The 11,981-nt window shown below is 53.1% G+C and overlaps 1 protein-coding gene across 1 annotated transcript; it reads left to right on the top strand.

The window, feature by feature from the left end:
* Positions 1-5,548: 5,548 nt before the first annotated feature.
* On the top strand, positions 5,549-11,371 carry GIPR (gastric inhibitory polypeptide receptor). Its single transcript, XM_031963909.1, has 13 exons — positions 5,549-6,181; positions 6,593-6,692; positions 7,144-7,251; positions 7,630-7,733; positions 7,845-7,948; positions 8,365-8,494; positions 8,765-8,930; positions 9,471-9,531; positions 9,702-9,771; positions 10,253-10,341; positions 10,446-10,584; positions 11,010-11,051; positions 11,144-11,371. The coding sequence occupies exons 1-13, from the start codon at positions 6,119-6,121 to the stop codon at positions 11,285-11,287; spliced, it is 1,320 nt and encodes a 439-aa protein (XP_031819769.1). The 5' UTR covers positions 5,549-6,118; the 3' UTR covers positions 11,288-11,371.
* Positions 11,372-11,981: the final 610 nt, after the last annotated feature.

Genomic DNA, 11,981 nt, shown 5'->3' with positions numbered 1-11,981 from the left:
GATCTCTTCAGAGGAATAGCAGGATGCACATAATGCTCTATGTCCCTGCACGGGAATTCTCCCTCGAGTTCCCAGTCTGCTCTTTCTCTGCTGCCAGGGGGTTTGCTCTGGGCAAACTCTCCTAGAAACAGTGCCCCCCAACCTCATCCTGGCTGGAGATCGCGTGTTTCTGTTCCTTGCTGAATGGCTCCTACCAGGAGGGTAATCTGGGGGCTTCACAAACCCTGTCCCCCCTCCCAGGGCCTAAGGGGTCAAGAGACTTTCTTTTCCCTGAGACAGAATTTTTATTTTCATCTGTTGGTTTCCATGATAGTGGAGGGCCAAGCTTCACCTAATCAACGGATGGATCTTTCTTTCTTTCTTTCTTTTCTTCTTTCCTTCCTTCCTTCCTTTGTTTCTTTGTTTCTTCCTTCCTTCCTTCCTTCCTTCCTTCCTTCCTTCCTTCCTTCCTTCCTTCCTTCCTTCCTTTGTTTCTTTGTTTCTTCCTTCCTTCCTTCCTTTTTCTTTCTTTCTTAATTAAAGCTTTTTATTCACAAAGCATATGCATGGGTAATTTTTCCAACATTGATCCCTGCATAATCCCCTGCCACAAATTTCCCCCTTCTTCCCCCATCCCCTCCCCCACCCGGCAGGCAGTCCAATACATCTCAAATATGCCGAAATACATGGATGGGCTTCTCTTTCAAGACTCCTTCCCAGTTCATGAAGGAATGAAAGGGATATCTGGGAATCTTAGAATCTCATGACTTTGGAATCTCTTGGAACTGCAACATTTTCGATTCTCAGAACTTTACAATTGCCGGATCTGATCATGATGCAGCAGAAAGTGCACAGACTCTGGAGTCAGAGGCCTTAAACTTCTTGTTATCCTTGTATTCTTTCCAGACACGTCTGACCCTCCATTTGAGATTTTCTTAGCAGAGGCACTGGAGGAGTTTGCCATTTCCTTCTCCTGCTCATTTGGCAGATGAGGAAACTGAGGCAAATTAGCTTCAGTGATTTGTCCAAAGCCACACAGCTAGTAAGTGTTTGAGGATGAAACTGAATTCGGTTTCTCCTGATTCCCAGCTCTATCCCCCTTGCCACCTAGCTGTCCTACCCTGTCGCTAAATACTTATGTGATCTTGGGCAATAAGAGCCCAACTAAGTTAGTCAACCAATAGTTTCCTTATGGGGAGAATGGATCAAGAAAGATGAAAATGAAGATAAACTCTAAGGTTCCTTCAAGCTATAGATTAATGAACCTGGGAACTTCATAACTGTCAAAACTCAGAAAAATAAAAACTTCAGAATTTTAAAACAGAATCATCAAAGACCACCAGAATTTCAAGGTTTCAAGCCCCAACTCCAAACTCAGAAGAACCTTAGAGCCTTTCAGCCACTGAATGGTAGATGATATGCAAGAATCTGCAGACTTAAATAGGGTACACCATGAACTTCTTTAGAAATTCAACACCTCTGAGGAACTAGAACCTTGAAGCTAGGAAAGATCTTGGACCATCAGTCAAGGGAAAATTGGAGCCCAGAAAAAGTAAAGTCCCAGAGTCACTGAAAAAGAGGGGATTTGTTTGCATCTGGAGGGTCTTTCTGGTCTTAGAGAACTGTCTTTGGGGTATGTCCTTGGGAGGAGAGAAAAAAAGTCAGCTCTCTCTCTCTCTTTCTCTCCTTACCCCTTGCTCTGTCTCTTTCTCTTTCTATCTCTTTTTCTCTATTTCTCTGTCTCTCTTCCTCCCTCCCTTCCACCCTTTCTTCCTCTTTATCCCTCCTTTTCTCTGTCTCTGTCTCTCTCTTTCTGTCTCTGTGTATCTCTTTCTCCATCCCTCTCTGTCTCTCCCTCCCTCCCACCCCCTCTCCCTCTCTCTGTCTCTCTCTCTTTCTGTCTCTGTGTATCTCTTAGTCTCTCTGTCTCTCTGTCACACACACACACACACACACACACACACAGAGTCAGTTCTGTTCCTTCCCCCACCTGGTCCGATATAAGAATAGTATCTCCTCCTCTGATCTCTACCTTGGGAACTCAGCAGATAGAAAAGTCTCTCATTTAGGCCTGGAGGGGGTGTCCACAGGGGCCTGGCCCAGATTTTTCCTCCTCTCTCCCTCTCTCTGGAGGCCCCAGTGCTGAGAAAAAAGGGTTGACTCCGGAACTGACAATATTTGCTCCCTGGCTTCGAGGGAGTCACTATGACAACCAAAAGATCTGGACTCCAGACTTTGGAGGGAGATAGACAAAAAGGTGGGGGGGGCATACACACACACACACACGTATATACACTTTCCCCTCTATATACATCCAGGACAATCATTCACATATAATAAATACATATACACACAGAGAATATGTTCATTATGATATATCCATATTAATATACATGTTAAGGGAAAGGCATGAAGATGCCCAAGTATATGTGTGTGGAGATCCAAACACACCCAACAGAAAAGCAGTGATGTCTCTCTCTAGAAGCAGAGGAAGAGAGAAAGCCAGGGCCAGAGCCCCCAGCGCAGGCCTTGGGCTCCCTCGGGAGGCCTCCACCCCAGGGAGCAGAGCTAGCAGGAGCTGCAGCGCTTTCCGTCCCGTCCCTGTAGGGAGCTGGGAGTAGGGCCCAGGGCTTGGGCCCTGAAAGGCCAAGCGGAGGGTGTTGGCTGCCGGCCTCTTGTCTTCTTTCAACTCCACTCTCCAACTCCCTGCGCCGGGTCTCTCTGTCTCTCTGCAGCTCTCCTCCCTCCATCCCAGCAGTGCTCCCCCCTCCCCAGACCTCATTTCCCTGCCTCATCGACCTTGCCATCTGCCTGGCTCCGGGTCCTGCCTCTTCCCCCAGGATCTGTTTCCTGTCCCTGCTGTCTCTCCAGCCCCAGGCCACGGCCCCCTGCTAGCCTGGCGGTCAGTCCTGGGGCTGGAGAGGGGAGACGTTCGTTCAGGAGAAGCCAGAAGGAAGGAGAAGTGCTGAGTCCGGGCTGGAGACAGAAACATGGAAGGAGGAGCCTGAGACAGGGACGAAGAGAGGCAAACTACGCTCATAGAAACTCAAGAGACCGTCTGGCCAAAGGCAGAGGTTGAGGAGAGAGGGTCTCCTTCCTGGGTCTCCTCTCCCACCCTATTGGATCCTGGGAGGAGAATTAAATAGAAGAGTCTGGGGGGTCAAGCTCTGGATTTAGGGGTCCACGGACCTCACCTCGCTCTCCTGAGGACACTGATCTTTCCATCCCATCCTTTAGTGCTTTGAGATCTTCAAGGAAAAGAGTCGGGGGGTGCAATTCAGAAGGAGTTCACTCTAATCCATCTTCCTTAGTATTCTGCTAACAGACACATTTGCCAAGTGTCTCTTTTTCATCCCCTGTCTTTCAGTTTTCTCCCTTACCCTTTCTGGGACTCAGTTTCCTCCTCTGGGGAATGGGAAAATGGGCTTTCGATGAGTGTGTGTGGGTGTTTGTAAATATTTAAGACACTGAGAAATATATATGAGTCTCTGCAAATGAGGGGAGAGGGTTGTTCTTATAACTACAGGTGGGATACCAAGACACGCAGAAAAGAGACACCAAGTTGAGACAGACAACAGGCAGGGCATCCCCAGAGCAGCTTAGTGCCAAGTTTATTAAGGCCCTTTTAGGAGGCCTTGTATTTGCCTTTGTTGATGCTTGTGAAAGTTTCTGTAAAATTTAAAAAAAGAAAAGACTCTTGGGATCGTGGAAGCAACAACACAGCGGATGGCTTGCTGTGCTTGGAGTCTAGAAGTTGGGGGTTGACCCTGGTGTGTGATCCTGGGCAAGTCACTTCCATTTCCTGGCCCCTGTCGGACTTGAAGACCTTTAAGATTCTTTCCAGCTCTAAACCAATGTCCCGATGCTCTTTCCCATCACAACAAAGCAAAGAAAAACAAGGGGAGAAATCGAGCCAAGAGGAACAAGAGAAAAGACAGAGACCGAGAGAGGGAGACTTGGAAAGAGGAGGGGCCAGAGAAGAGAGGGAGAAGTTCCTGGGTGCATGTGCTGCCCTCTGCTCCTTTCTGCAGGGGGGAGTGGGAGGGGGGGACACAGTGCCTGAGGGGCCAGAGGAGGAGAAACCAGGAGGTACTTGGCCAGTAAGGTTCCCTCCGGCTTCTGGATCCCACGATTCTGGTGAAAGAAAAGGGCACAAGCGCCCACAAGTGCACACACAGCCCCCCCCCTACACACATAGACACCCCCCACCCCACTCCACCCACACAGCGGCAGGAGGAGGGAGAGCCATGATGGGCACAGGAGGGCTGAGCCCTGACCGGCTCCATGGGTGACAGTGAGTGATTTGCCCCCACTCGGGGGCGGAGCTCAGAGCCCAGAGCCTGGAGGAGAGAGCCAGAGGAAGAAGGGGAGAGCAGCAGCTACAGGTGAAAGAACAGGTAAAGGAGAAAGCAGACCTTTTGTCTCTGTGTGTCTCTGCCTCAGTATGTCTCTCTCTGTTTCTATCGCTGAGACTCTGTCTCTGTCTCTGTGTGTGTCTCTGTTTCTCTCTCTCTGTCTCTTTCTGTGTCTCTGTCTCTCACTGTCATTCTGTCTCTTCTTTGTCTCTGTCTCTCTGTGCCTTTTTGTCTATCTGTCTCTGTCTCTCTGTCTTTGTCTCTGACTATTTGTCTGTCTCTCTGTCTCTCTGTGCCTCTGTCTCTGTCTTTGTCTCTGTCTCTGTCTGTATCTCTCATAGGACCTTAGGGATGACCTCATGCTTTTGTATGACTCCCCCTACTCATATTTCTTTCCATCTCTTCCTCAGTCTCTGTTTTTCTGTTTCTGTCTCACTATGTCTATCTGTCTGTCTGTATCTCTCTGTCTCTGTCATTCTGTTTCTGTCTTTGTCTCTGTCTTTCTGTCTGTCTCTGTCTCTGTGTCTGTCTGTCATAGGACCTTAGGGTCTCATACTTTTTTTCTCCCCTATTAACATTTCTTTCCATCTCTTCCTCGGTCTCTATTTTTCTCTCTGTTTCTGTCTCACTGTCTGTCTGTCCATCTGTATCTCTGTCTCTGTCATTCTGTTTTGTTTTTGTCTCTGTTTCTCTTTCTCTGTCTCTCTGTCTGTCTCTGTCTTTCTGTCTGTGTCTGTGTCTGTGTCTGTCTCTGTCTCTGTGTCTGTCTGTCATAGGACCTTAGGGTCTCATACGTTTTTCCTCCCCATACTCACATTTCTTTCCATCTCTTCCTCGGTCTCATTTTTCTCTCTGTTTCTGTCTCACTGTCTGTCTGTCTGTCTGTCTCTCAGGACTTTAGAGATGACCTCATACCTTTTCTCTCCCCAAACCATCATTTCTTTCTGCCTCTTCCTCTTTCTCTGTGCCTCGGTGTCTCCTTCCTATGGCTGTGGGGCTTTGGAGGTAGGGGAGGAGATGTTGGTGAGATAGAGGCAAGGGAGAAGTATCAGGACAAAGAAAATGGAGCCAGCTCTTCTCCTTCGTTCAGCTGCTTCAGCCTCCTGGATTCCTCTCTCCCCGTCCCAATCCCACTCCAACCCCCAAAAGTTCCGAGCTCTGAATTGCCAAGGAGGATGGCAGTGGATGGAACCTCTCGGGAAGGAGGGGATCGGAAAGTGTGTTGAGCTATGTCGCCAAAAAGGAACTCGGCAAACAGTTCCCCACTGGGCCAGGCTCACGGAGCTAGGAAGGGTCAGGGGCTGGGTTTGAGCCTGGGAAGGTGAAGCTTGAAGACTTCAGGCCTGGCCCTCCACCTGTCTGCCTTGTGGCTTAGAAGTTAGTGGGGATTACAAATCCTCAAACTCTGCCCCGGATCTCAGACTGCCTTCCAGAAAACCCAGAACTGAGCTGTGGACTGAAATCCTGCTCCTTTTACTTGGCCTTGTCCATACATCGAGGATTGTAATAGTAGCCACGCTACAGGGAGAGGGATTAGAGCCATGATTTTGACTAGTATAGGGAGGGCTTTCCTCTATCAGTCCTTCGGACTGTGTAGACTAGGGCACTAGAATGCCTTAAGGTGGGGGGGATATCGCTCCGAGTCACAGAGCCGAGAGATGTGGGAGAACTTCCTGGCTCAAGGTCATCTATCTCTCTTGCTACCCCCTTCCCACAAGACTGTTAAGAGGAGCTTCAGGTACCCCTGGAATCGTGGGCATTGAAGGCCCAGATTCCTTCCGGTGATGCTGATTCCTCCACTTCTCCTGATTCTCTTGTTGTTCCACCCAGTCCTGTGGAAAGCACAGGTAAGGGGGTGGGAGGGAGGGGGCAAAAGAGCTGAGGTAGAGGTGGGGGAGGATTAAGAAATAGTCTCAAGACCCCTCTTTCCAGGAGTGCTAATGGTGGGTTTCTCATTTCTAAGTAATTGTAAATCACAGGACTTGAGGTTCTAAGACACCCCTCAATGTGGATGGTGGCTCAAAACCTGCTCTCCCTTTCTCACACGGGCCTGCAAATCTCGCCCTCTTTCTGATACTTTAAAATCTGGGATGAAAGATAACAGCAAGATCCTCTAAGGGAGGAAGGCGTGGCCCATTTCAGGAGGTGGGGGAGGGGGGGAGAGAGGATGGGTTCTTCAGCCTTTCAGAGGGCTGCCAGCTCCCTTCCTCTTCCCCTGCGTACCCGGGGGTCTGGGGAGGAGGGTTCTCTCTCCACAGGCCAGCTTTCCAAGGAGCACCTCCAGCGAGCTCTACCGTCAGTGGGTCCGGTACCGGGCTCAGTGCCAGGATGCTCTAGCTGCTGCTGAGCCATCACCGGGTGAGCTGGGGCTCCTGAGGTAAAAGGTGGTGGGCCTGAATCTCAGGGAGGGTATGGAGGGGGCAGAGGTCAAACCTTGGTGGAGGTACCTTTACAAGATGGGAAATGAGGCGGGTGTGGTTTGAGGGATGGGTGTGGATATATGTGGGCAGGCAGTGAGATGTGTATGTGGGAGAGGGAGGGATCAGTGAAATGGTCAGCCTGTCTAGACTGGGGCAAAGCAACAAGGGGATGTCCCATGGGGCACCCGTTGCGCTGATTCGGTGGGTGACGTTTGGGCTGATGGAAGGAGGGAGGAGGCGGCTAGAAGCAGCCGTCCGGGTTTATAGATGAGCTAGGGGAAGACTCCATCTCCTTCCCACATCCCTCTTTTCCGCTCTCTTCCCCTTCCCCTTTGGGGGAGCCTGGGAGAAGGGACTGGGAGTGCCTCCTCTGTCTCCTCCTGCCCCAGGGCTGGCCTGCAATGGGACCTTCGACATGTATGCCTGCTGGCCCCACTCACTCCCTAACACCACCGCCAGTACCCCCTGCCCCTGGTACCTGCCCTGGCACCAGGAAGGTGAGGATCCCCTCCCACTCTCGAGGTTCTGTTTTGAATTTGAGGCTACCTCAGTTTCTCTTTCTCCACCTGTCCTGGGGTTTCCTGTGTCTCTTCTTCATTGTCCCTGTAGTTCTAACTAGCCACTCCCTTTCCCTGTTTCTCTGGTTCCTCTATCCTTTGAATCTCTCAGTGTTATCTGCATCTCTGGTTTTCTAGATGAAAAGGGATTGAGTTAGATGTTCTCTAAGGCCTCTTCTCTCCTGTGGGCGCTCCTGGGAGCGCTCCTTGTCTCTAGGGGTGCCTCTCGGCCCTACATGCTCCCTAGTCCTTGCCCCTTACTTTCCACTCTGACCTCACACGCCGTCTCTAGCCCGCTGTCTTCCCTGCCCCCTTCAGTGACCATGGGCTACGTGCTGCGTCTCTGCGAGGTGGACGGCCATTGGGGACCCTGGAGGGACCATTCCCAGTGCGCGGCTCCAGAGGAGGAGCAGGTCTTCCAGGTGAGATTACATGGGTGGGAGGAAGTACAGCCTCTTCCTGGGGAAGAGGAAAACTCGCTGTCCCCTGGGGAAATGTGCCCGGTCCCCAGCTTCGTATCTTCCTTCGTCCAGGACCAAAGGCTCATTCTGGAGAGGTTGCAGCTGGTGTACACAGTGGGCTACGCGCTCTCTCTGGCTGCCTTGCTGCTGGCTCTGCTGATACTGGGTTCCTTTAGGTAACTGGTCCTGAAGGACCGCAAGGCCCTGGGGGGAGAGTGGGGGGCTAAGAGCTTTGCACTTTGGGAGACCGCCCGGAGGCAGATGTGCTACTCCAGCACATCTGGAGTATGTGGGGAGGGGGGAACTTCAGGTGAATGAGAGATCCCCCATCCATGGGGGAGGACCAGGAGAAGATGCTCAGACTTCGGGGTCAGGAAGAGCTGTCAGACATGGCCGAGCTGAGCTGGGAAATCCCCTCTCTGTAATCATCTCCAAGCACAGACAAGATGACCATTTGTTGGGCTAGGGTGGAGGCTTCCTTAAAGACAAGTGGAGGGGAGGGGAGGGAGGTGCTGGAGGATATGGGAGACATAGGGGGTGATTTGGGGGAAAGTGAGGGCAGGGTCAAAGTCTGTCACATGCTGGCCCCCAGGAAGCTTCGATGCACCCGGAACTATATCCACATGAACCTGTTCATCTCCTTCATCTTCCGAGCAGCTGCCATCCTCACTCGGGATAAACTGCTGCCTCCCTTGGGCCTTCACTTTGGAGACCCCTCTCAGGTGCTGCCCCATCAGGTGATCTCTGGGTTCCCCCTTCAGCCTGGGGCAGGCAGTTCTGAAACACTAACGTTCTATGTTCTCTAGCTCCCCAGCTGGGACACTGATTTATGCTCCACGCTCTCCCACCGCCCCCCACTCACACCCACTCACGACCTGGCCGCCGGGACTCTCTTTTTCTCGCCCCCTAGCCTAGGTCTGGACGAGGGGGACTCCCTGGCGGGTGGGGTCTGTCTGGGAGACTCACCCCCGTCTGCCTGTGATCCCCCCCAGCTCCCGTCCCTAGCCGCCTGCCGCGTGGCTCAGGTTGTGACCCAGTACTGCGTGAGCGCCAACCACACCTGGCTGCTGGGGGAGGGCGTTTACCTGTACAGCCTACTGGTGCTGATGCCTTTCTCGGAAGACAGTCACTTCAGATGCTACCTGTTCCTTGGCTGGGGTGAGCCTCCCACCCGGCCAACGCCGGTCTTCGGTTGGGGGTCCCTCCCTCCCACCTCCCCTCCCCGAGCAGCGGGACTTGTTCCACTCTGCCCCATTAGTCCGGGGCCCGGGCGGGGCACGGAGGGGCGGACCCAGGGGGGCCCTCGGGGCACGGAGGGGCGGACCCAGGGGGGCCCTCGGGGCACGGAGGGGCGGACCCAGGGGGGGGCCCGCGGGGCACGGAGGGGCGGGCCCAGGGAGGGGGGGTGATGGCCTTCCAGCCCTGAGACCAGTGGGTCAGTGAGCGCGGAAGGAGCCCGGATGACGGGCCGGGCCCGGGCTAACCCCGAGAACGTGAGGGCACCAAGCAGGGCCTGCCTTCAAGGAGGAGACGTGCAGATGGGGGCGCGGGACCCCCCCAGACAGGGCGTGGGAACAGAGGGGCGTTTCTGGGACTTGCCCTGCTCTCAGAAGGGTTCCGCACGCCCTCCCCGACTCTGCACAGAGAGAAGGGAGGGTCTCCCTCTCCTGTGACCTCCGGGCGTCCTGCCTTTCACAGGAGGCCCCGCGCTCTTTGTCATCCCGTGGGTGATCTCTCGACACCTCTACGAGAACACTCAGTGAGTGAAGGTGGACGGCAGGAGGCGGGGCCAATGTGGAACGTGGGCGTGGCTTGGTCGGGGGCGACAAGGATGACGTGTGGGCGGGGCTGGGTGCGGGTGTGGCCCGCACCAAGGCGGGGCCAGGGTGGGAGGAGCCGAGCAGGACCTTGGAGAGCTCCTCCTTCCAGGTGCTGGGAACGGAACGAGATCAAGGCAATCTGGTGGATTATCCGCACGCCCATCCTCGCCACCATCTTGGTATGATTCCCCATGGCCTGCCCCAAGGAAGCCTCTGCCCCCCATCTCCCCGTCGGGGTCCTCTGTATCTGGGCTTGGGGTTTTCTGAAGGCGCCTTTCCCAGCTTCTCCCTCTGGCAGAGACTGGCCCCACTTCCCACTATCCAGGAAGCCCTGCTTGGGGTTTCCCAAGGCCCCACGCTCCCAGGCTTAGCCTCGGTCCGATCCCAGCTTGGAAGTGGGGGAGTGTGGGGGAGGGGTGCAATAGGACACATGAATGAAAGAAATCTCCCCCTTTCGATTTACCCACGCTCACTTCCAGGTCTCACCTTCCCCAGCGGTAAGGTTCTAGCATTGCCCGTTTCCCATCCCCGCTGTCCACAGTGCTCACGGTTCAGGGTTCTGTGAGTCTGGAGCCTCCCTGTTCTTTAGCTTCTCACTCCAACAGTTTTGCCTTCTCTCCCAGCACGACCCTTCCCCACATTTTGTCACTCCGTCCTCAGGTTAATTTCCTTATCTTCATTCGAATTCTGGGCATCCTGCTGGCCAAGCTGAAGGCCCACCAGATGCGTTGCCAGGACTACAGGCTCAGGTGGTGGGGAGGGGGAAGGAAGGAACCTTGGGATCAGGGAGGGGTCACATGGAGAGAGGGAAGGATGGAAGGGTCCTGCTGGTTCATGCTCCTTCTGCCCCCAGGCTGGCCAGGTCCACACTGACCCTGGTCCCCCTCCTGGGCATCCACGAGGTGGTGTTTGCGCCTGTGACAGAGGAACAAGCAGAAGGCGCCCTTCGATACACCAAATTGTACTTTGAGATCTTCCTCAGCTCCTTCCAGGTAGAGTACTGGGATAGGAACTGTTCCAATTCTATTCCAAATCCTCACCTGCCGTCCTTGCCCCTTGACCTCAGAGCCTTAGTTTAGCAGTAGAACCTGCTCTTCTCAGACTGGAACCCACCTCTAATGCTCTAAATACAAAGAACTCAAAAACTTTTACTTCCAAAAATCTGATTCTAGCTGTGGAAATTTAAAATGTTTAGTCCAACAAATTCTTACCCTTGCATGTCAACCAAGATAATATCACTCATTGCCAGGGGGCACTAAGGCCAATTTCTCACATTAAAAAAATCGCTTTGGGGACATGACCATAGGATTTGGAGCCCGACCAAGACCTGGGCAGAAGTTCTGGCCCTTTCTTTAGGAGAAGACTTCCCATAAAGCACTTCTGTTCATTCCATGTTTTCTCTCTCCCTTCTCTCCAGGGTCTCTTTGTCAGCATCCTCTATTGTTTCATCAACAAAGAGGTACGAAGCCCCCAGACCACTATGGTCTTCTTCCTCCAATTGGGCCAATTGGTAACCGTCATGTCCTTTGCCCTTGCCCTTACCCTCCCCAGGTCCAGGCTGAGATCCGAAAACAATGGCAGCGATGCCGGCTGGGCCAAATTCTCTTGGATGAGCAGTACCTATCCCAGGACCGCCGCAGGGCCCCAGGTGGGGAGGGAGAGGTGGCTAGCCCGGCCTCTGAGAGCTCCTGCTAGGAAGGGCTGCAATCATCCTCCTGCTCCTCCCAACAGAGAAACAAAAACGCATGTGTTAGCAAAAATGTATAACCATCGTGCCCATTTAGCCAGCCCTAATGGGAGGTTTTGAGAGCTCCTTCGCCTGGGCAAGGAGGTGCAAGGTGGATTATCACTGGTTTACTGAGGGACACAGTGAGGCTCCAGAAGGCTACACAACTCGGTCAGAGGGACACGAGTAGGGAGAATCGTGGACCTCAGAGGACTATGAAGCTGCTAAGGACAGGCCAGGGCCTGTGTTGAGGAGCTGGACTGAAGAAGAGAATCATGGGATCTGAGAGCCACAGGGTCATTTAATCCAACCTGCCTGAGCAAGGGGTCTCTGCAGCATCCGGCCTCCTGATGGGAAGCTCACTATCACCCTCTCTCCCCTGTCCCACCCTGGCCGACCATTATATCCTTAGACAATCCATTATTAGGAATTATCCTCCCTTCTGTTTTTAGCATCAGAAGACCTGGGTTCAGGTGCCATTTCTACTGATGACTTCCTGTGTGACATTTAATGTTCCCATTCTCTGGGCCTCAGTTTACCCATTTATGAAATGAGGGGGCCTGGATATCAAATAAAAATTGTAATTCCTGCCCTCTGTTCTGCCAAGCAGAACAGTCCTTCACACAGAGATGGTGTCATAAAATCACATTTTTAATGGCCTTG

Source organism: Sarcophilus harrisii, chromosome 3, assembly GCF_902635505.1.
Source record: "Sarcophilus harrisii chromosome 3, mSarHar1.11, whole genome shotgun sequence".
In the NCBI taxonomy this organism is placed as follows: Eukaryota; Metazoa; Chordata; class Mammalia; order Dasyuromorphia; family Dasyuridae; genus Sarcophilus; species Sarcophilus harrisii.
The sequence above is the reverse complement of the archived record's forward strand: the minus strand, read 5'-3'. Positions and strand labels throughout refer to the sequence as shown.